We start from the raw sequence: 25,608 nt of genomic DNA, 5'->3' as shown, positions 1-25,608 counted from the left end.
AGGATCTCAACTTGAGTATCAAGGAAAATAATTGAATACTGTATTAAGTAATAAGAGTTTAACACATGTTCAAAATATTAGGTTGACATTAATGAATTTTCCAAGTTAACCGAAACATATTTTGATATCTATGTAAACCCTAAAGTAATAAACAAATCGGGATTCGGGAACACGTTTTATAATTGGTTAACATATTATTGGATAGACATGTCACATGTGTATTTCATTCCCAATTTACTAACCGTGAATGTGTTTTGAGACGCTCAGGAAGAGGCTTGAGCCCTAGGTAAGGCTTGTGCCGAGTCTTATGCTTGTATAAGACACTTCATGAGCTGGTTCAGCTCGGATTAGCATGAGGCCAATTAAGGCTTGGTTCATGCGATTAAGTCTCTTTGCAGTCAGTTGGGACATGTTTGAGAGAAAAGGGAGGCTTGTATGCCTAATAACATCTCCACGAGACTTTGGATCCTTGTCTTGACCAGCGTATCTTGACGAGATGTGTTAGGAGTCAATTGTGGTCGTATAGTGGGGCCGACGTGACCAGTGTATCTCGAAAGGATTCTACGAAAATGTCGAAAGGTCCCAGAGGCAGAATAACTAGTGTATCTCGCGAGTATATTCTAGGAATTACCCGGAGGCCTCAGTAAGTCGAGTCGGACCTAGAGTAGACGTGACCAGTGTATCTCGCGATGATATATTTTGAATCGGTTATTGATCTCAAATAGGGACGAGTCATGCTTACGGGAGACACAAATGTCCCCGCTCTGGATCAGAAGCCCGTCGGAGACGTTTTTACACATCTATAGAGCCAACATAACCAACAGTATCTCTACGAGGATGTATACTAGGAATCGTGACATCACAACCAGTTGTATCTCGCGAAAACATGTCGAAGTCATGGTTGTTTTGGGTCATAAGTCAGTCGTGGATGTTTTTACGCTATACATAACCTACCTAACCAACAGTATCTCGTCAAGGATGTGAACTAGGATTCACGACATCACGACCAGTAGTATCTTGTGGGAACGTATACTATAAATCGTGGCGGTGGGTTCCTTGATGGACAAGGGCTGAGTCTCTCTCATGGGAGTTGATTTTTATCCTATGGGGCTGAGCTTGTCTTTTGGTAATGAGGATTGAACTTGTCTTCGGAGCTCCCTTTTATGTCCAACCCCTATTTTAGCTTTATTGAACCTTAAAAACAACTATTGGCTCAAAATGATAACTCACCCCTAATTGCAAAATTACCATTTTGCCTCCTGGTCTTGAAATAATACTACTGCCCCTCATCTAAATTTCACCATCTCCACGTGTATAAAAAGTTACATTGTCTTTTCATCTTTATTTTGAACATTACTTTTCAATTGTAATGCTGCAACATTTGCTGTCTCAGCCAACAAAAAGCTTGTCCAAAACAAAGCTTTGCAGTGGCATCGCATCGCATCACATTCATTTGTTTCTGGACATGGAGGTTTTGCCTTGTCCAAAACAAAAAGCTGTACACTAGCGCAATATTAGAGGATAGTTCAAATTTGAACCACTCCAAGAGAAATTATCAATATTAGAGGTTTTGGAACAATTCTTACAGATTTGAACAATCAAATTCATCTGAACCACTACAAGAGAAAGAACAAAATACATACATACAGAATACTCCCATGTATACAGATTGAAGATGATGTTCAATGGATCTGAAGGATGGTGGTAACTAGTTGGGGCAATGTTTAAAGAGATTAGCAGCGAAATAGAAATCGCAAAACATGTCTTCGCTGTTTTCCATTAAAACGCAGTTTCAAGCATCAATACTGGTCTACTAGAGAGTCTGTTATACTTACAAGCTCCACAAACAAAAAACAGAAACAGTAGTAACAAGTTAGTCCATTTATGTCATCATTTACTTCTTCCCGGCTAACTGATCCATTTCTTGTATAAGAACAAGAACACCAAAGAAATCACTGTCGAAGGCGTATGGCTACTTTACTTTGGACAACAGGTACAGTTTTCAGTATAGGTAGACCGGAACATTTACCCCAACTAATAGTTGTACTCATATCAGGTTCACCAGCAGGAACTGGCAGATTAAGCTTGATCACATTTGTCATTCGTGTCATTGCCCTCTCAACTGCTTCCTCAATTTTCTGGAATGCTACAGGATCTTCCGTAAAGCAAATCCATTTCTCTTTAACTCAGACATGATAATATCCAACACGTGCTTATCACCGCCTGTTATTATTTCCTGTAAAGGGAGTTGAAAAAAGCAACAGTTAGTAGTAGAAAATTTAAACATCACATAAAACTCTCAAATAGACCATATAGTAACATACCCACACACGAATTTTAAATAAATCATCAAGATCAAGTCTGAGTATTTTGCCATTGGGAAAAGAGTCTTCGGTTTTCTCAATATTACCAATCGTGCAGTTTACATTAAAAGCATCAGCCACACTATTCATCATCCTTCTTATACGTTCTTTGAAATGTGAAGCTTCTACACAATGAATCTCTGATACTGTTTGTCCGCTAATTAACTCTGTAGCCTCCTTAATCGCACGATATAGGACTGCAAAAAATCCCTCAAGTAGCACCAGTTCACGTCATCTCCGTCTATGTCTTCAAAGAATGTAACACCACTGGGAATTTCAAGTACCTTTCTAATTATGGGCTTGACGGGCCTACTGGCTTCTTGAGACTCGTCATTCACGCATACATACTTGAAAACTACCTTTCTTAGGTTGGACTTGGTTTGGTTCTGTTAATATAATAAGAAAAACATACAACCGAACTTTATGATTCTTGATGACAACAATCCAAACGGGAAAACATAAACACAACTTACCTGCGCAACTGGACAACTGTGATCTGGTTTTGAGCTGGAGAAAAACAAAAACAGAAGATCACTTTAGTCAAAAAGAAGTTGCACTAACATTCATGGTCATGGCAAAGGGATAATTATAATCACCAGCATGATCTACCACCCAAACTCGTGAACGTTTTGCTCGGTAATGAACTAGTAGGGCTGTTAACATTCCTAAACACCTGAATATAAAACACCAGACGAAAAGAAAAATTGACAAGCAGCTATTGACAGGCATTGACATTAAAGAATTAAAATGAGATACAAAATTAATTTTTTTCTTGCATGAGGAAGGGCAAACAGAACACAGGTGACTCAAGCTAGATCATGCACTCATGAATTACCAGAAATGCATCCTTAATTTGACACATAGTTGTAAAAACAACATTACTTCAATAAATGAGCCAAAGGAGCTTAGCATTACTTCAATGAATGAGCAAACAGGAGTTCTTACCGTACATTTACCATTCAAAAATAACAACTCCATTGAAACACAAAGAGATATTCCCACCAACACTAGGAACCCCTCTAGTGGGAACTTATAGAATCGTACCAGACAAGAGCTAATCCCTAACCAAAGCCGTAGTTAAATGGGATCTGTGTATAGTTGTTACAAGTCAATAAGCCTATCGAATCAGTATAGCAGGCCATTAGGGCAATTGATTGCTTGTACAGCCTTAGGTTTTGAATCAAAAGAAAAAGAAATGATGTTATGTTCCAGTACCTGCAAGAAAGCAAATATAGCAAAAAAGGAAGGGGAGTTGGTTCCATGAACCATCTATTTATGTAGCCACGGCACACAAGCTTTACAAACAGGGGAGTATTTTGTAACTTTACACCCTCTATCTTGGTTCTGAACTGAGCTCGAGGGGCAATATCAATGAAGTCCACTTTACTAGTAGGAGCACATCCAATTTTGCAAAACTTTAACTCCCTATAGGGGAAAATCTAATAATGTCCTCATGATGCCCTCGATGATGCAACAGTTTCTAATTCCACAGATTAAAGAGCTTCCCAGTGTTGCCTAGGTGGAGTCTTTCTATAAACGAAGAGGAGTAAAAACCTTCCAAGAGATTCACTCTCTCCCCCTTTAGTAATAAAATTCACTATAAGTATATATTTTTCTAATTTGATTAGTCTTCTTAATAATAAAATTCACTACAAGCTTAGTATCACAATCAACTGGTATGCTTGAAAACAGTTTGTTGCCCAGCTTGATACAATAGCTTGGCTTTCTCCTTGGTCAAGGTCTGTAGTACCAAGGTATATTGCTTGGTTCTCTGACTTAAACTGCTATTGCCCGATGCCACATTCTTTACTCCGAATGTTGAGAGTTGCATCCAAGAGGACTTTACTTGCATCATGGTTTCTAAGACATGCAGATTGGTTTCCTAGAAAGTCCCTTTCTTAGAGATGAATTTCTTTCAATAAAACAAACTTTTTGCAAAAAGAAAAATACACGCACATAAAGAAAAAGAAAAAAAAAATACCCAGCAACATAGACCAAAGCCTGGTTCAACGATGTACCGATTAAACCACGATAGAACCCACAAAGATAATTATTGTAAATTCATATTTGTTTTTAGGAACCGCTAACGTAAAGTTAACAGAACACCTAGGTAACAATCTGCCATGGACATAGTCGCACATTGGATCATAAGAAGGAAAATGACATATGCTTGGTGCCTGGGTTGAAGATTGTTAGAAAAACACCAAGTGTGACTGTAGTGGTATCACATCCACACTGCAATTGGCAACAGGGACCAAGTTAAGGAACTGAAAAGAACACTCAACTCACTAAACAAAGAAAGCCCTAAGAATAGAAATCATGCCCCATCCTGATAATTCTACACTTAGTCCAACTAATGCTTCAGAACTCAAAACAAGGGTATATAATCTGAAACAACACTAGATTATTGAAATGTCTATGCTTAGTGTAAACACCTAGAAAATCCCTAAGAATTGAAATTTAAAAGCAATAAAAATGAAATTCAGTGAAAGTACTGAATCCCTAAATTGTAAAAATGAAAAGAAATGCAAGGATCATGTTATAAGTTTGAAGAAGACTAATAACACCAAAACAATGTTTGTGAATGAAACCCAAAATTGTTAGAGAACTTACAGATTCATAAGAAGAAAGAGAACATGGAAGTTGAGCACGGCGAGTAAAAGCTTTAAGAAGTACTGAAATCGCCATCGGAACTACCAGTAACTTGGTAGGGTTTTAAGAAAAATGGAGAAAGGGGTTTAGGGCTTTAGACAAACGAGGGTTTTGAGTGAAGTGCTGATGGTACTGGCATGATGGAATCTGAAAAAGACAGTGTAGAATCAGGCATGGAGACAAAATTGACATTGTCATCCAACTTGGAAGATGGAATTATTTTCGAAAATCCAGAGGGAAAGTGTTGCTCTCTGAAAGGGGTGCCAAAATAAACTCTTACCATTACAACCCTGGGCCACCAATACTTTTCTTTTGCCATGGCTCACCCTTTCCGAACAATTTGTGTGCATGAGCATGACTCTTTTATACTCCCTCGGTCCCAGTGCGTTTGGCACCGTGACTTTTAGGGCGGAGTTGAGTTGGGGAGGTAGTTGATTTTAGGGGTGTTTGACTGGGTGGCATAACTATTTCAGGGCTGATTCCATTTCTGGGCAACTTATTTTTCCTTGTCCAATGGAAATGAAGTTGACATCATCCCATGCGAGTTCGAACTGCCCCTTATTTTCCACCGATATAAATAACATTTTTCGTCCTATTCTCTTTCTTCTCCATTTTTTCTCCTCTTCTTGAAACCTTCGTCATTGAGAAAAAGCATAAATCTGGATAAATATCACTAATCTTTCTATGTTTGCATCCTTAATTCTTGTGAAGATTCCTCTGTTCTTTCTCTCCGGTAGTTGGTTTCATCATCTTCATTATCTTTTTGATGGATTTACCAAATCTTAGATTTTTTCTGAACCAAAAAAGTTAGGATTAGTAAAAAAAAAATTGAAGCATGGAGATATTATTAAAATTAAGTTGCAATTAAACGAGGATAGGTGATACCCACCGAGTCATCCATTAAAATTTGTGTTATGAACGATGGGATTGTTTGGTCTCAAAATAAAGTTGTAAGGTTCTCTAATTGACTTTTGTCCGCTGCTTGATTGTCTTTTCTGTAGATGTGGTTGACCATGCAGTGGGGAATCTTGCCCATGTTTTGTTTGGTTTCCAAGATTATTCCTGAGATGTACCAAGGCGGATCCGCGTCTGACGTGAGGAATCGAAGCAGGTTTTCCGAATTGGTTTCAAATTGAACCTTTGGCCAGTTTCGTTATTTTGCCATCCTGGTGGCTATAAGCATTTCCCGTGACTCAGTTGTAAGGGCGGTGGTAATTCCAAGTGGTTGTGCTCCGGCTACCAGGGTGTTGGCAGAATCATCCTTGCAAATGAAACCTGCTCTAGCTACTCCGGGGTGTCCTCGCGCTGCTCCGTCTGTGTTGATCCATTCTATATTAGGTTTGATCTATTTTATTAATATTGTTGTAGTCGTTCGTTCTCTATTTGTTGGGTTTGCGAGAGCCGATATTCCAGGTAGTACGGGAGGGAGGTTCTCTTGTGCCCAAAAGAACTCTTTTTGAAGAGAGAGAGAGCCATCTGAGTGATGTTACATGGGTTTGGTTGCCTTTGTCGATAAATGTAGTAATTTCTAGCTATCAATAAGGACCAGAATAGGAAACAGAAAGCTGTTTTGACAGTATGGTGAGTTTTCAATTGTAAGATTTTTGTGATTGTCATCTGGGTGTTTGGAAAATTTGGAAGATTGTGGGTTATGGTTGAATGAGTAAGGAGTCTTGTGAAGAGACTGTTTCAGGCTGCCACGGCTACTTGACAATGGAGGAGAATGTGGGCAGCATATTCCGGACCTAAACTGCATTGTGGACAATTGTCAGTATTGATGAGGTTTATATGGTTTAAAATGGTGAAGGTCGAAAGGCCTTCATTGATTGCTTTCCACAAGAAAAACTGTATTTTTGGAGGACATGGGAGTATCCAGAGAAACTTAGTTGGTGGCAAGGGGTTTTGGTGGGAATGATATGATGTGTTGTCTAAGCAGTGATATCCAGATGATATGGTGTATTTTCCAGATTTAGTAAAAGGCCAGATGATTCTATCAGCGGAGTTGTTTTGAGAAGGTGGATATTCACGATTCATTGAATTATGTGGGGTGGCAGGAGGTTTAGTTTATCATGATTTCATGTGTGAGTGAAAGGATCAATGAGTTCAGCTACTGTTTGGATTGGGTAATAGCTCATCGGGTCCATGGTGTTATCGAATTGCGGGATCTAGTTTTCTTGAATAGGGGTTGTTAACTGATGTGATTTGTAGATACTAGTAAAAAGAGTTCGATTATCAGACTTGTGAAGATTTGGTTTCATAATTAAAAAATAAAACTAAAGAAAATATATATACAAGTTTGTCACGATGTTGAGAGGTACTGAGACTCAGGATTCCACCAATTCTTATAATCATGTGGTTCGACTATTAATTCCATACAATTCTAGTTCATAAAATAATAAATATTGACTATATTCTTTGCCAAAAGTAGATTTTATAAAGTATTAGATGTAAATCATAAGCATGGGGCATCAAAAGTTCGTAGACTAAGCATGCGACATCAAACAAAATCACAACCAATCAAGAAAAATCATAAATCAATTTATAATAGTGCAAATAGTCACAAAAGAATTAAATAGAATTACCACACGGGCAAAGAATGGCTTCTTCCGTCGTCCAGTGTTGGGGGTTTAGCTCCTCATATCAAAAACACGCTCAAAATAATATTGCATGGCTGAATAGGTGTTTCTATTGGAGAAATATGAGAAAATAATAAAAACATCTCAACTGCAACGTTTATAAGAGTTGTTGATAGACTGTGTGGTTGATTCTGCGACAATGTGACGGACCGGAAAATTACGCCTTTGGCGCGTTGCCCCGCAGGCCGTAACCTCCCCGGTGCGCCATGATGAAGCTACAATCCGGGCCTTATCCCCAGGCAAATGCACGTTCATCTTTCCCTTGCAAGCATTCTCGTGGAGCATGATGCAGCTATCTTAGCTTCCACACCGTTCCAACTTACCCTTATTCCGCGAAGGCTTTATTAAGAAAACAAAAACTTTCTTTAAACGGAAAAAACGGCCTTTTAAGGCCTTAAACGATGGAATTTGGCTAAATTATGGTGACCATGTGGATCTGTAGATCAACATGTCTTGACCTTTGGGTCGTTTCCCATCAAAATGGACTCATGTTGAGCTAAATTACGACACTCGGGTTTTTAGCCTATGTCGAACGCCTTGATAGGAAGTATGAGCATCCAAGGAATGGAATGCAACTAGCCTCATCAAGTCTGGCCACAATCATATCTTGCATTGAGATACCGAGCATAGATGATATGAGGGGACAAAATGTCGCAATCATCTCCCAAATAGATGATATGAGTGACAAAGTGCTGGACCGGCAATGCTGCAACTCATTGCGGATGCCTACGTATCCTTCCCTACTCTAAACGAATCAAGCACAAACCGTAGTTCATCCTCGAAGGGACAGAAACTTAATCCAACTCGTTTGTTAGGTCGTAGCCAAGCAATAGTGGTAATGGCCTAGTCCGTATAGGCCATTCCGTCAAATACATCCAAGTGATGCATCATCGAGTCCGTGGAATGGCATAGTGATGCCTCAACATCATTTGCTCCATTCATAAGGCTACGCAACTTAGAATGAGCCTTAAGCATCATTCATAGCGTTCCGTCTAAGCTGTGAAACTTACTTGGTACATGGTCCGCGTATGCACCTTCAACCAACTACCCCTCCCTATATATGTTAATTTGACATTTTTAGAACTCAAATTGGGGAGAAAAAATCATTCGTCAACTCCCCACTTTTACTATTCATGGTCGTTGCCATGTATTTTCCTGAATAACCGTCCAAGATGGATGTACATTCAGTTCTGGCTCACATGCCAGTTCCTATGCCCGGCCAGGATGGCTGAACACTTCCTGATCCAAACCCGATGAAGGGCCGTGATTGCTGTATTTCCGACTTTGGCCCATAAGCCATTCAAATGTCAACTCGATGTTCAGCCCGGATGGCTGTATTATAGTTTTGGCCCGTAGGCCACTCCTATGTCCAGCCATGTTGGCTGTCCACTGCCAACTCGATGTCCAGCCATGTTGGCTGTACATTTTCCACCCGATGTCCAACCATGTTGGATGTACATATTCAAGGCCATCTACCCAACTGGCCTAATGCATCATCTGATGCAAGATTGGATCTTGGCCAATGTAGCCTCCAACTAATGCCATATTGGCCTTAGAAAATATGCATACGCGATGTTCCTTACTTGGCACCGGATATTGGTCCTGGGCCAAATGCATCTCACATGCAACAGAAGCTTTGGATGAAGCTTCATCTGCGTATCGTTTAGCATGTGCCATGCTAAAAATTCGGGGTGTTACAGACAACTTCTGCGACTGACACAAGATGTCCAATGTTCTTCGTGTTCTTCAGTTCTGCACTAGCGGAATACTTTCCTGCAACTCTTCTTTCTCCGTTATGCAACCTCTCAATCGATCCCCAAACTCTCGACTCCTCTGTACAGATACTCCCTCTACCTTATATATAGACACAGGCCCCAAATTTATCGAATCTAACTTCAAATATCGTGTTATCTCTTGAACCAAAAGTTATGGACTTTCCTTCCTTCATGTTTCTTCTCACGCGGCTCTGGGTTACTCAAACCTTCCCACAATCTCCAAATATAGTCACGAATCTAATATAAGAATATATTCTTTCCTGTTATCCACATGCTTTCCAAAAATATTACCGAGATATCTTCCATGTTATGTTTTTCCGAGAACCAATGTTATGTAGCAACAGGCTAATCCGAGTCATCCCATGAAAATCTCTGATGCAATCCATGTAACTTCCATAATTAACAAAATATATCACGGAAAATCTCTCCTCCCCTGTTTTGTCCAATCGGTGAATATATCCCTTCCATTTCGATTCTACACCCATTACTTTGCCTGTTATATCTCAACAGGCTATTCCCAATCAAATCGCGTGAAAAACTTCAAATGAATCCTTTCCAAAAATTCTTCCAGAAAACTTCGCAGTTAAACCAAAAAGTTTCCCGCCAAAACAATTGTTTAAACGATGAAGATGGAGTGCCCCTATCCAAGCCGAGGGTTCCCTTAGAAAATTGGGTGTAAATAGTATATTCTAGGGGCGAAAATTGTAATTTTTGGGGTGTCTTTATAACTTCTTTCTGGGTGCTTTTATCACTTCTCCGGTGTGCCTTTAGCAATTTTCTCCTAGGAGTGCAAATTCCACTTTTCGAGCAAATTTCTCCGCACATATGTATTTCTCCAAAAACACCTACAAAGACATAAAAATCCATAATAAGTACAAAAACAAGCACTATCAATACATACAATTGAGATCAAAATAGACACATAAATGTGTCTATCATTAACCCATCTCCAATTTTATGGAAAAGGTGTTGTTTGATAGTGAGGATGAGGGATACTAATTGCCTTCATTACGGACTGGTTGAAGATGGGGTGGCTGGCGTTCCTAAAAAGAGAGGTTGTTGCTTCAGATATTTTTCATTGCAAAGGCTAGCATATACTGAATCTGGCTTCGCATGGATGTTCCAGACCCGTTTCATGAGTAGTTCTTTATTATGATCGATGCTTCTTCGAATTCCTAGACCGCCTTATGATTTGGGCATAATCAACTTATCATAACCCAGTGGGTGAAGCTTCTTGACTGAGGAGTCATGTCCCCCAGAAAAAGTTTGTGGTGATACGATCTATTTTCTTATTCACATTGATAGGCAGAACTTGTGCTTGCATTATGTGATTTGACGTAGGGGTTAGGGAATCTTTTATGAGAGATAATCTTCCTGAAGGAATTAGGAATTTAGTCATCCATCCCTTAGCCCTGCGCGGTAATCAATTTAGCAGGGGTTCATAAATGTGACGAGGGGATCTTCCATGGTTGAATTGAATTCCTAGGTAAATCGGGGATGTTGAGGTTGTGGGCATATTGAATGCTTGTTGAAGATCAAGTAATTGTTGTTGGTTGAGCTTTGGGTGATGGATGATGGTTGATTTCGAAGTATTAATGTGCTGACCTGCTGATGTGATGTATGCTTTGAGAAGGTGCTTAAGTTGATTTGTGCCTTCTGTTGAAGCCTTGTATGTGATGAGGAGATCATTCACATACATAAGATGGAGAACTGATGGAGATTTTTGTGAAATTCGTAGCCCCTCCACAGCTTTTTGGGCCTCAAGATTTCCTAAGTTTGTTGAGAGTATTTCCCCACAGACAATAAACACATATGATGAGAGCGGATCCCCTTGTCTTATTCCTCTAGTTGGATTGATATACTCATGCAGCGTTCCGTTGATGTTGATTGAATATGTGACCGTTGATATACAAAGCATGATGTATTTTATGAAAGTTGTCGGGAACCCTAATTTGGTAAAGGCTTTTCTAACAAAACCCCAGTCCAGAATATCATAAGCTTTTTGGATATCCAATTTCAGTGCTATTTTGGGGTCCTTAGTATTGGTTGAGGTTCTAATATGATGAAAAAGCTCTCCAACAATTGCTATGTTATCCTGGATAGATCGTTGGGGCATAAAAGCGCTTTGATAGGGGATTATCAGGAACGGGAGTAAGGGGTGTATGCGGTTGACCAGTATTTTTGAAATGATTTTTTAGGTGACATTACAGAGTCCAATAGGCCTGAATTGCGAAGGTTTTGATAGGTGTTTGATTTTGGGGATTGGAGTTAGGTTAGTGTGGTTCATAAGCGGATGGATACTCAAAGAGTTGAAGAAACTACGTACCATCTCTATTAGATGTATATGTGTTGTTTCCCAGAAAACCTTGAAAAACTTACTAGTATATCTGCCTGGACCTGGAGCACGTTCAGAGCCAATGGAGAATAAGGCTTGTTTGATTTCTGTATGAGTTACTTCTTTCATCAGGGAGGCGCATTGACTGGGTGTTAACCTTGGGGTTATTGCTGAAAATAAGCTTTCATCTATCACTGTATTTGGAGCCGTATATTGATCTGTGAAGTGATCGATTATCAATCCAACCACGACATCTTTGCCAGTAACCCAGTTTTTTTGGTGGTCCTGAAGTTGCTGAATGTTATTGCAACTTCGATGGATTGTTGCTTTGGTGTGGAAGAATGTGGTGTTACAATCGCCCGATTGTAGCCATTGGATTCTTGATCTTTGTCGCCAATACGTTGCATGACAGTCGAGTAACGTCGAGTGTTGTTCTCGGAGTTGTTTTTCATGGAGTTGCAAATATGTCAAATTTTTACCAGTGCGGATGGCGCATTGATGTTGAGCCATTTTAGTTTGCGTTGTTGATTTCTTGATCATGGTGGGGAGATGGACGAAAGTTTTCTTATTCTACTCGGTAAGGATTTCGCTGGTTGAAATAAGCTTGAGATGCAAATTCACTGTGGGATCCATGTCATGTAGCCTGGTCTATGCCGAAGTCACCACTTGTTGCAGTTGTGGGTGTGTAAGCCATAAATGCTCAAACTTATAGTTTTTGCTCCCCTACCAGTCAATTGCTCTAGTTTGGAGCAGAATTGGAGCATGATCCGAGGCTATTCTCGGTAGGTGAGTAACTCCCGCGTGTGGATTGGATGTACGCCAATGTTGAGTTGCCATCGATCTGTCTAGTCGCTCGAGGATATTATCTTGTCCTTGTTGATTGTTCGTCCAGGTGAACGGATCACCTCGAAACCCCAGATCCATGAGTCACATTTGATCCATTAGATTATAAATTGGCTGGGTTTGTGCATACATTACCTGCCTGCCCCCCTTTTTCTCCGACTGGTCTGTTATTTGATTAAAGCCACCTATGATGACCCATGGTGCATTGATATTATAAAAAATTGAAGGGAAGTCGTGCCAGAAATCTTTTCTTGCAATTGGGTTTGGAGGAGCATAGATGCCAGTGCATATCCAAGGATGTTCAGATGCCGGGGGAGTAATAAGGACGTGTATATAACTCTGGGAATGCAAGATGATTTGTACATCGTAGTTATCCTTCCACATTATGCATAAACCTTCTCTCCTACCAACTTTGGGGAAAGAAATGATTTTGGAATTGAAATGATTGTGCGGTAAAATTCATATGGTTGTTGGTAGCTAAAGTTCCGGATGAAAAACAAAAGATGGTTTGTGCAATGATATCAAACTTCAAAGATGTTGTATTGTGTTTTGTTGGTTAAGACCTTGGCAATTCCATGCTAGAATGCTCATTTTGGCAGACAAACAAAATTACAGTAGTAGCTACATAGGTTCAGGGTTCAAAGGTATATAATGGACTCTGAAAATTAATACGTTACACGTAGATACTTCAAAACATGGATACATCTTCAACAAATGAACAACTTAATACAGACAAATCTATAAAAATAGAGAAATTGACAATTAAGTAAGACGGATTTGATATGACCAAAGTATTTTGAGTGAACTTACCTGGAGGATAGCAAGATCAGAGGAGCATGGGTTTGGGACAGAGGGTACCATTCCTTCATAATAGGTACATATAAAAGAGAGGCTGAGGAGGATTGAGATATCCCGAATTCTAACAATTAAACTAAAACGACCGAAATTTTTGAAAAGCATGTACAAAAGAAAATAATCACACGATTAAGATACATACCAAGAAAAAGAAATCCTCGGTTACTGAATTAGACCAAGTAAACCCTTAAAATAAAAGTCACAAGAGAATTAAGAAATTCGTTTCTATAGATGGTTAATTATAACTAAGTGAAAAAGTGGGGGTCTAACAACACCACCCAATATTTCGATTAGCAATCTGTATGGACTAACTTGATGTGGTTTATAGATAGTGGTAAAATTGGTTCGATTCTCAGACTTGCGAAGGATAAAATATAGACTTAAATTCTAAAACTAAAATAGAAAACTCACTAATAATTATAGCAAACACTGACAAAGTTGATATCAATATTAAAAGACAACTGAGGCTAAGATTCCACTATTTTTTCAAGTTCAAAGTGATTTAATCCAATCTTTATATTTATGCAATTTTCTCATTCAATTTGATTCTAAAACATTGCAAAAAATAGATTTTCAAAAGCAATAATTGTAAATATCAAGTATGAAGCATCAAAAGTCTATAAACTAAGCATACTTCATCAAAATAGATCACAATCACTCAAGTAAAAATCATATTCAATTATAGCTCAAGGCAAATAATCATAATCATAATTGCAATAAATAGATGAAATAGAATATACCACTTCTTGTTGGAAAAATAGCTTCCTCTATCGCCTCAGCAATGGGGTTTAGCTCCTCATATAAATCACTTGCTCAAAATACATGTTTGTTGCTAAAAAGTTGATTGAATAGAGAAGAAGGTATGAAGCAGCGTGTTTGTAACAGATTTAATTGTTACAGAACCCACTGTTACAGAAAGAAGTGTTACAAAGAAATACTAACATTAATAGTTGTTGGCAAAGTTGATATCAATATTAAAAGACAACTGAGGCTAAGATTCCACTATTTTTTCAAGTTCAAAGTGATTTAATCCAATCTTTATATTTATGCAATTTTCTCATTCAATTTGATTCTAAAACATTGCAACAAATAGATTTTCAAAATCAATAATTGTAAATATCAAGTATGAAGCATCAAAAGTCTATAAACTAAGCATACTTCATCAAAATAGATCACAATCACTCAAGTAAAAATCATATTCAATTATAGCTCAAGGAAAATAATCATAATCATAATTGCAATAAATAGATGAAATAGAATATACCACTTCTTGTTGGAAAATAGCTTCCTCTATCGCCTCAGCAATGGGGTTTAGCTCCTCATATAAATCACTTGCTCAAAATACATGTTTGTTGCTAAAAAGTTGATTGAATATAGAAGAAGGTATGAAGCAGCGTGTTTGTAACAGATTTAATTGTTACAGAACCCAGTGTTACAGAAAGCAGTGTTACAAAGAAATACTAACAGTAATAGTTGTTGGCAAATTGTTACAGTTTGAAAGAAAAGGTGACGGTTCACTGTTCTTCTTCTTCCTCTCGACTGCAACTCGGCTATAGCTTCTCTGTGAATTTTTCTTAGCTCTGTTATGTTTCTAAACTTCCCCAAAGTATGCGTAACCCTTCTACGACCTGCAACCAACCTATATATAGGCAACAGACCCAAAAATAACTCTATTCAATCCCTCTCTTTCCTTCACAACAAGTCTCGGATATTTCCTTTTCTGAATTTTCTCTACGCGTCTTACAAATTAAGTCTGACGTCCAAGAATCTCCCAATGATGGCATTAAATATACATAAGATCTTCTACCCTTATCTGCACGTAATCCCCATGTATAGAACCAAGAAAATTCCCGATAATAATGCTCCTCCTCTGTTTTGTTCAATCCAAGAATTCATCCCTATTCCTTCGTATTTAATAAACATACATCCCCTGTTATGCTCTAAGAAGTCCATCCCAACACGAATATGCAGTTGAATCACTCCAAATCAGATCCATAAAATCTCACAAGTCCCGTGAAACTCCAAGCCTTTGTTTTGTATATACTCGATTTCTGACCCTGTTTTTTCGATTCTACAGCTCATACCTTCCCAGTTTGACCAAAACAGGGTAATCCCAATCCACAACAAACACGAATTCAGCCTAAAACTCGATCAGAATCTCGCCAGAATGTTCCGCTGCAAAATTGAATTTGAATTCAGTTTTTCCCGCCAAAAATCTGGAGAAGAGAAAGGTCGCCCCCTATCCAGAGTAGGGGTGCCGATAGCAGGTGCCTTTGGGGTGTCATGAGGGTGCCCTTTAGTAATTCGGGTACCCCTTATCCATAGTGAGAGTCCGAATAGCAAGCGTCCTCCGGGTGCGCTTTTCGACAACTTTTCGAGCCGATTTTTCCAAAAATGTTTATTGGACAAAAATACCTACACACACATAAAACACCATAATAAGTACAAAAATGACACTATCAATATATAGAATCGAGACAAATTAGACACAAAAATGTGTCTATCAACTCCGAAACACTTTGCTAGAGAATCAACTAGACAGTCAGACTCAATCTAGATAGAAGGTATCTCAAGGAGTTATTATCTCAATCTCTAGATTTGATCTTACTCAAGCAAATAGAAATTTGCAAGTCTTTATCAAAGAGAGATAACTTGGACGGTACTAAAGACCAATGTCCAAGGATCAATCAACTACAATCAACAACCAAAGGTTGGATTAGAGAAGTTGATGATCACGAACGCACAACATGTATTATTTCAATTATATAAAATATAATGTGAAAAAGAAATAACACAGACACCAGAAATTTTGTTAACGAGGAAACCGCAAATGCAGAAAAACCCTGGGACATAGTCTAGATTGAATACACACTGTATTAAGACGCTACAGATACTAGCCTACTGCAAACTAACTTCGGACTGGACTATAGTTGAACCCCAATCAGTCTCCCACCGATCCAAGGTACAATTGTACTCCTACGCCTCTGATCCAAGCAGGATATTGCGCACTTGATTCCCTTAGCTGATCTCATCCACAACCAAGAGTTGTTGTAACCCAAAATCACAGACTTGATAATAAACAGATCTGTCTCACACAGAAAAGTCTATAAGAGGATAAATCTGTCTCCCACGGATAAACCCTAGGTTTTGTTCCGTCTTTAGATATAAAATCAAGGTAACATGAACCAATTGATAATCCGGTCTTATATTCCCCAAGAACAGCCTAGATTAATCAATCACCTCTCTACAATCCTTCCTGACTACAAAAGCGGATTGTCGAGGAATCACAAACAGTGAGACGAAGATGTTTGTGACTTCTTTATCTTGCCTATCGGAGAACTCTCACGATCTCAAGCCAATCAATCGGTTGTACTCGTACGATAGAAGATGCAAGATCAGATCACACAACTACGATAAAGTAGTATCGGTCTGGCTTCACAATCCCAATGAAGTCTTTAAGTCGTTAACCTGATTTTAGAGAATAAAATCAAAAGTTAATGGAGATCGACTCTAGCGGGCGCACTAGTAGCACACAGACGTGTGGGGATTAGTTCTGCACAATGCTAGATGTCTCCTTTATATAGCCTTCAAATCAGAGTTTTGCCTTAGTTACAAAGCAATCCATATTCACCTTTAGATGAAAACCTGATTTAGATTCAAGCTAATATTTCTCAACCGTTAGATCTAAAACATAGCTTGTCACACACACTTGGGTAGACGTTTACTGGGTTCGTGAAAACCATGCCCAAACGTGTACGTGTATGTTAATTCAATATAGTAACCCAAAAGGTTAACCATATGAGCATTTCATATTAACCTTGTTCTTCTTCACCATAACTAGTTCTATTGAATCAAATGAACTAGTTAAAGAGTTGTTCAATTGCTATGAGATCTTATGTAACTACACAAGACACAATTGAAACAAAGATAATTCGATTGGATTCGATTGAATCGGCTCATGAACATTATAGCCACGGTTTGCCTAAAGCATTCCTTAGTAATTTAATGTTTCATGTTCAGAGCACATATTTAGATCATAACCTCTTAAGTTCACAAACAAGTTCGTGGACTTAAGTTAATCGGTTGAGTTTTCCAAACTCAGCAGAAATTCTCGGGATGAGAACTTCCGCCAGTTCGCGGACTTAGCATACAAACGAGTTTTTGAAAATCCCAGCAGAAATTCTCGGTCGAGAACTTGTGACAGTTCGCGGACTTGTCTAGCGAATTCCACAATACTCCCGATTTCTTTTGATCGACAAAGTTCGAAAACTTCGGTTCGAGGAATACATGGTTATGTAATCTAAACTCTCATTTCAATAATTAAGATATTCTCAGAGGACGCTATGTAGCCGTTATTCACAGACCATTTCACGTCAGAGCAATTCTCAAAGTGATTGAAACTTTTCATGACTTTTGTCACTAGGTGAAGATAAACTTGATCAAAGAGAAACGCTTTACCAACACACGATTTCGAGATAAAAGATAAGCAATGAATGCTCAGCTCGAAATGTCAAATGTGTATGATCCAGTCTATATAGCATACGACTTTTGTCTCATAAGAAGTAGGAGATAGAAGAGATAGACTTTTGAGTGATAGATAAGTTCAAGTCTCCACATACCTTTTTGTTGATGAAGTTCCACGATTCCTTGTATAGATCTTCGTCGTTGTATGATAAATCGCCATGAAGTCCTTAAGCTCAACTACACTTTTCTATCCTAGTCCGAGACTTAGCTATGTAGGATAGAAATCAAGACATATAGTTTTGATCGCTAACATTAACAAACATGCTTGAGATAGCAACACATGCGAGGTTGACCGAGCTATGCTCTAACAATCTCCCCCTTTGTCAATGTTAGTGACAAAACTATTAATACATATGGAATACAAAAAGATAAACTCTAGTGGCTCATATTCCATAGTCTAATCTTCAACGTTCCTTAAAATCTTCGTCCTTCCAAGTACTCCAATGATCCCAAAGGTTGTAAGTTTAGCACCATCGTTGTTGAAGATCCGTAGCTATAACAATGAGAGAAATCAAGATTCTCGATCATTATTATACAGTGTCATAGTATTATTATATAACATCAAAGTCCAATTGTATCACGACTTTAACAATAATACTACGGTGATATGTATCACTCCCCCTTAGTCAATACTCCATCTCGATCATGGAAACCACTCCCCCTTACACAATGATCCGAAAACCATATGTATTTGTAGTGTGAACTACAATATTTCTCCCCCTTTTTGTCAATAAAATTGTCAAAGGTACAAGAATGGGATCATAATGAAACTTCCACAAGAGACATTTCATGACCAAAAGAAAAATACATACCAACTTAATTTAGATGCAATCTAATAGCGAATCTAACATCATTCATTAAGGAGTTTTAAGATACAAGATAACCCCTATAAAATTCCACAGCCGCACTCCCCGCAAGATATTACCATTAAGCACAAGTTCAAAAGAACTCTCACCCATTTGATGTCATTCCCGAGAGAACAACAAGAGCTACCTTAATTTCGAAAGAAAATAAGGATTTTATATTGGACACCAAAAACCATAGGAATTATTGTCCAATATCTTAAGCTCAACCAAATTAACCACAAGTAAACCCGTGATTAATTCAATTGGAATACGCAACTAAATCAAACCACAAAAGTGATCAATTTAATTGAAAGTGCTCAACATAAGTAAACTCACGGAGCTACGACTAAGTCAATCACACGGAGATGACTAACTTAACCGTTCAAATACTCAACATAAGGAAAACCTTACGGAATATATGACTACATTAACCAAAGAACATGATAGTGTATCCTTTCATATACTCATCACAAGAACTTGTGGAATATATGAAAACTCAACTAGATTAATTACAAGAGAACCTATAATTAATCTAATTGGAATACAAATAACCAAACTAACCACCGAAGTAATCAATTTAATTATTTTGGGCTAAACATAAAAGAACTTATGGAACCCCGACTAAGTTCATCATAGAATATGACAACCTTAACCGTACATGTACTCGATATAAGAAAGAAAACTTATGGAGTACAAACTAAATAACCAAACAGGTTGATTAATTTAGTTCTTAATGCTCGACATATAGCATCTTATGGAATAACCAACAAAGCCAAGGTAAATCGACTTAGTTGTAAGGTGCTCAACATAAGACACACAACGGAGCCTTCACGGTAAAACATAATAAAATGGATCAATGAAGATCAATACCGTGGATAACATACAAGGATCTATTCTATTTTCCATCATAACGACATAATAGACTTTATCCTTGTTGAACAAAAGATTTTATCCTATTTTCCATCAAATTAATGATTACATATGATTAACTTTTGTATATGTCAAAAGTCCATTCGTCCTTTCATCAATACGAATACCGATTCATGAACGACTTTACTTTTGACAGCAATATGGGACCTTCAAGTTCACGGTCGTAAACAATACATATCCCATAAAAATATTGCAATATCAGAAACCATTAAAATACTTCAATAAGCATCATCCTCCAAATATTTTTAGAATTTAATACCGATAGACCTAAAAAAATAACATAAGAAGATGAAAACAAAAATAGCTATGTGTAGTCACAATCATCGCTATTCAAAGCACTAGTTATTCTTCCAACTAATCCAAAAAGAAGACATACTACGCATATAAACTCAACAAAAATAGATGACAAGCTTAAGGGGAAATGGATCCCGGTGTATCCTTAACAACGAACAGGGACATAGGAGGTACAAAATCCATATGAGACATGAAGTCTATGAGCTTGTGATCGATAGCCTTCTCAGCATCAACAGAGACTTGATTTTCTTTTCGAAGATCCTTGATTTGAGATTTTATGAGACCAAGGTCAGACACAACCTTTTCCAACTCAGTTTTCATCATATCAAGACCTTTAAGAGTACCAACAAGCTGTTGTTTTGCTTCCCCAAAGTACTTAAGAAAGTCATGAACAACTTCAGCAGAGATCATATCATCCTTTTCAGCATCTTCATGAGTATAAGAAAAGAAGCATGAGGCATTGGGATGATCTTCATCTACAAGTGTTCTCTTCCTCTTAGATTCAAACTCAACACCTTTGTCAAGAAATCCTTTTGCAAAACCACCATAGCAAGAAGAGGAGGAAGACATTCTAGAAAATCCAAAAACCACCAGGAGTACACGTACGTGACTTGTAACCCTACGAGGTTGGATATTTTATCCTTAGGGACAACAATTTAGGGCTTCAAAAAAAAAATGTTGACTCGGGCCAGAACGGAATCCGTTCGAGTACAACAAATACCCAAGAAATAAAGTCCTTTAAACATTTTGAGAACAGGACCTAAAAACAAAATTTAAGACAGTATGCAATAACTTCTTTTCACTTAACCAATACTTGATCTTAGCGGATCTGCCAACACAAGTTTAGCTATGAACGATAAGAAAATAGCTTAACTTAACAGATGCAAGCAACAAGTATACCTGTTTTTAACACAACTTACTCAACATGATTTTATATGAGTAAGTTCTCGAAGCTTGTGATTAATTAGCACAATTACGATCCCCAGGCTCATTACGAGGTTTATGTCTTTGGTTAATCTTGTATTTCCTCTTCGTCTTAGAGAGGGATCCTGTTTGACATGAGAAATTATCATAAAATTTACTGTCATCAAAATAAGAGACATAGTTAGAGTTCTTACCAGAAGTGTCTTGCCATGAGGAAGAGGATAATCTGTCGACAAGCTCTTTATATCTTCCAACTATCTTTTTAATATCTTTTCTCATCTCATTGATTTTCCTTTCTTCTGGGATGACTCTCTCAACATGATCAACGTTGCTTCCAGAAGCACAGCGGTTAACTTCCTTAGGATGATGTTTATTAAGACGTATATTCTGCCTTTGAACATTGGAGGAACTCACTGTAATGGCATTCCTGGTAGCATTCACAGGATAGGTACGAAAACTAATTGTCTCAATCATACGTATGTCAGTCACACCTTTGAGAATCAAATCTAGGGTGTGTTGAAGTTGAACTAAGGAGTCTTTATTCAACTTAGGGTTTGTCTTCTGTCTAACAGAACTCTTGTTCTTACATACGAGACATACCTTTTGATCATAAGAATGATTGGAGGAAGTCGTCTTAATATCATCATCAGAAGATTTTTGCTTTTTACAGAATGTCCTAAGTTTGGTGGAAATATTAGGAACACCTGTTTTTACTTCTGAATGTAAAGCATCAGAAGTTCTTTGTATATTAGATTGATTTGAACAACCTTGAACGGAGAGTTTATTCAAGCAGCATTCAATATCCAAGGCATACTTTTCGAGGATGGCCTCAAGAGTTAAGCACGAAGAATGATCTTCAGCATTGTCATGGACTTTGCAATCTCTTACAACACCAAGAAGAACATTGACATGGTGTTTTAGCTGATCCAATCTGACAGCTTGAATTCTAACAAGATTTAGAATCAAATTACTCTCTTCAGCTGTATCCCACTCATTAGAAGAGAAGGTCTCTTTTGAAGGGAGATCAACAACACACCTACCATTGTTTGACTGTCGAACCACAAGGTTTTTCTATATCCGAAATAGAATAGCTTTTCTCTTTAATAGAATTAGACGAGAGAGAATCTTTATTACTGGTGACGCGTTTATCAGAGATAGTACTCTTGCCCATAGAGTCAGATCGCTACAAACACAGACTGATGAGGTCTTAAACGTGTTTTCCTGCTCTGATACCAATTGAAAAAGCGGGGGTCTAACAACACCACCCAATATTTCGATTAACAATCTGTATGGACTAACTTCGAGGCTAAGATTCCACTATTTTTTCAAGTTCAAAGTGATTTAATCCAATCTTTATATTTATGCAATTTTCTCATTCAATTTGATTCTAAAACATTGCAACAAATAGATTTTCAAAATCAATAATTGTAAATATCAAGTATGAAGCATCAAAAGTCTATAAACTAAGCATACTTAATCAAAATAGATCACAATCACTCAAGTAAAAATCATATTCAATTATAGCTCAAGGCAAATAATCATAATCATAATTGCAATAAATAGATGAAATAGAATATACCACTTCTTGTTGGAAAAATAGCTTCCTCTATCGCCTCAGCAATGGGGTTTAGCTCCTCATATTAATCACTTGTTCAAAATACATGTTTGTTGCTCAAAATTTGATTGAATAGAGAAGAAGGTATGAAGCAGCGTGTTTGTAACAGATTTAATTGTTACAGAACCCACTGTTACAGAAAGCAGTGTTACAAAGAAATACTAACAGGAATAGTTGTTGGCAAATTGTTACAGTTTGAAAGAAAAGGTGACGGTTCTCTGTTCTTCTTCTTCCTCTCGACTGCAACTCGACTATTCTTCTCTGTGAATTTTTCTTAGATCTGTTATGTTTCTAAACTTCCCCAAAGTATGCGTAACCCTTCTATGACCTGCAACCAACCTATATATAGGCAACAGACCCAAAAATAACTCTATTCAATCCCTCTCTTTCCTTCACAACAAGTCTCGGATATTTCCTTTTCTGAATATTCTCTACGCGTCTTACAAATTAAATCTGACGTCCAAGAATCTCCCAATGATGGCATTAAATATACATAAGATCTTCTACCCTTATCTGCACGTAATCCCCATGTATAGAACCAAGAAAATTCCCGATAATAATGCTCCTCCTCTGTTTTGTTCAATCCAAGAATGCATCCCTATTCCTTCGTATTTGATAAACATACATCCCCTGTTATGTCTAAGAAGTCCATCCCAACACGAATATGCAGTTGAATCACTCCAAATCAGATTCATAAAATCTCACAAGTCCCGTGAAACTCCAAGCCTTTGTTTTGTATAAACTCGATTTCTGACCCTGTTTTTTCGATTCTACAGCTCATACCTTCCCAGTTTGACCAAAACAGGGTAATCCCAATCCACAACAAACACGAATTCAACCTAAAACTCGATCAGAACCTCGCCAGAATGTTCCGCTGCAAAACTGAATTTGAATTCAGTTTTTCCCGCCAAAAATCTGGAGAAGAGAAAGGTCGCCCCTATCCAGAGTAGGGGTGCCGATAGCAGGTTCCTTTGGGGTGTCCTGAGGGTGCCCTTTAGTAATTCGGGTACCCCTTATCCATAGTGAGAGTCCGAATAGCAAGTGTCCTCCGGGTGCGCTTTTCGACAACTTTTCGAGCCGATTTTTCCAAAAAATGTTTATTGGACAAAAATACCTACACACACATAAAACACCATAATAAGTACAAAAATGACACTATCAATATATAGAATCGAGACAAATTAGACACAAAAATGTGTCTATCAACTCCGAAACACTTTGCTAGAGAATCAACTAGACAGTCAGACTCAATCTAGATAGAAGGTATCTCAAGGAGTTATTATCTCAATCTCTCGATTTGATCTTACTCAAGCAAATAGAAATTTGCAAGTCTTTATCAAAGAGAGATAACTTGGACGGTACTAAAGACCAATGTCCAAGGATCAATCAACTACAATCAACAACCAAAGGTTGGATTAGAGAAGTTGATGATCACGAACGCACAACATGTATTATTTCAATTATATAAAATATAATGTGAAAAAGAAATAACACAGACACCAGAAATTTTGTTAACGAGGAAACCGCAAATGCAGAAAAACCCTGGGACCTAGTCCAGATTGAATACACACTGTATTAAGACGCTACAGATACTAGCCTACTGCAAACTAACTTCGGAATGGACTATAGTTGAACCCCAATCAGTCTCCCACAGATCCAAGGTACAGTTGTACTCCTACGCCTCTGATCCCAGCAGGATACTGCGCACTTGATTCCCTTAGCTGATCTCACCCACAACCAAGAGTTGTTGTAACCCAAAATCACAGACTTGATAATAAACAGATCTGTCTCACACAGAAAAGTATATAAGAGGATAAATCTGTCTCCCACAGATAAATCCTAGGTTTTGTTCCGTCTTTAGATATAAAATCAAGGTAACAGGAACCAATTGATAATTCGGTCTTATATTCCCGAAGAACAGCCTAGATTAATCAATCACCTCTCTACAATCCTTCCTGACTACACAAGCGGATTGTCGAGGAATCAAAAATAGTGAGACGAAGATCTTTGTGACTTCTTTATCTTGCCTATCGGAGAACTCTCACAATCTCAAGCCAATCAATCGATTGTACTCGTACGACAGAAGATGCAAGATCAGATCACACAACTACGATAAAGTAGTATCGGTCTGGATTCACAATCCCAATGAAGTATTTAAGTCGTTAACCTGATTTTCGAGAAGAAAATCAAAGGTTAATGGAGATCGACTCTAGCGGGCGCACTAGTAGGACACATACGTGTGGGGATTAGTTTTGCACAATGCTAGATGACTCCTTTATATAGCCTTCAAATCAGAGTTTTGCCTTAGTTACAAAGCAATCCATATTCACTGTTAGATGAAAACCTGATTTAGATTCAAGCTAATATTTCTCAACCGTTAGATCGAAAACTTAGCTTGTCACACACACTTGGGTAGACGTTTACTGGGTTCGTGAAAACCATGCCCAAACATGTACGTGTATGTTGGTTCAATATAGTAACCCAAAAGTTTAACCATATGAGCATTTCATATTAACCTTGTTCTTCTTCACCATAACTAGTTCAATTGACTCAAATGAACTAGTTAAAGAGTTTTTCAATTGCTATGAGATCTTATGTAACTACACAAGACATAATTGAAACAATGATGATTCGATTCGATTGAATCGGCTCATGAACATTATAGCCACGGTTTGCATAAAGCATTCTTTAGTAATTTAATGTTTCATGTTCAGAGCACATCTTTAGATCATAACCTCTTAAGTTCATAAACAAGTTTGCAGACTTAAGTTAATCGGTTGAGTTTTCCAAACTCAGCAGAAATTCTCGGGATGAGAACTCCCGCCAGTTCGCGGACTTAGCACACAAACGAGTTTTGGAAAATCCCAGCAGAAATTCTCGGTCGAGAACTTCCAACAGTTCGCGGACTTGGCAAGCCAATTCCACAATCCTCCCAATTTCTATTGATCAACAAAGTTCGAAAACTTCGATTCAAGGAATACATGGTTATGTAATCTAAACTCTCATTTCAATCATTA

The 25,608-nt window shown here is 37.9% G+C and overlaps 2 protein-coding genes across 3 annotated transcripts in view; both read right to left on the bottom strand.

Moving 5' to 3' along the window:
• Positions 1-1,748: 1,748 nt before the first annotated feature.
• LOC113348928 overlaps positions 1,749-25,608 on the bottom strand; it is a 70,309-nt gene continuing 46,449 nt past the window's right edge. Inside the window, exon 5 of the mRNA XM_026592842.1 lies at positions 1,749-2,236. Within this exon, the coding sequence (XP_026448627.1) occupies positions 2,147-2,236 (90 nt within the window). The 3' untranslated portion in view covers positions 1,749-2,146. The remainder of the gene's footprint in view (positions 2,237-25,608) is intronic.
• LOC113348929 lies at positions 2,324-5,234 on the bottom strand. Of its 2 annotated transcripts, XM_026592843.1 has the most exons (4): positions 4,977-5,234; positions 2,960-3,036; positions 2,837-2,870; positions 2,324-2,749 (listed from the first exon to the last, which is right to left on the bottom strand). In XM_026592843.1, exons 1-4 carry the CDS (start codon positions 5,049-5,051, stop codon positions 2,525-2,527), a joined length of 411 nt encoding a protein of 136 aa, XP_026448628.1. In that variant the 5' UTR covers positions 5,052-5,234; the 3' UTR covers positions 2,324-2,524. The 2 variants fall into 2 exon arrangements, 1 of the variants encoding a protein (XP_026448628.1); XR_003359824.1 differs by lacking the exons at positions 2,324-2,749; positions 2,837-2,870; positions 2,960-3,036 and adding an exon at positions 4,502-4,598.

Source organism: Papaver somniferum, chromosome 2, assembly GCF_003573695.1.
Source record: "Papaver somniferum cultivar HN1 chromosome 2, ASM357369v1, whole genome shotgun sequence".
Taxonomy (NCBI): domain Eukaryota; kingdom Viridiplantae; phylum Streptophyta; class Magnoliopsida; order Ranunculales; family Papaveraceae; genus Papaver; species Papaver somniferum.
This window is presented reverse-complemented; position numbering and strand designations above follow the sequence as displayed.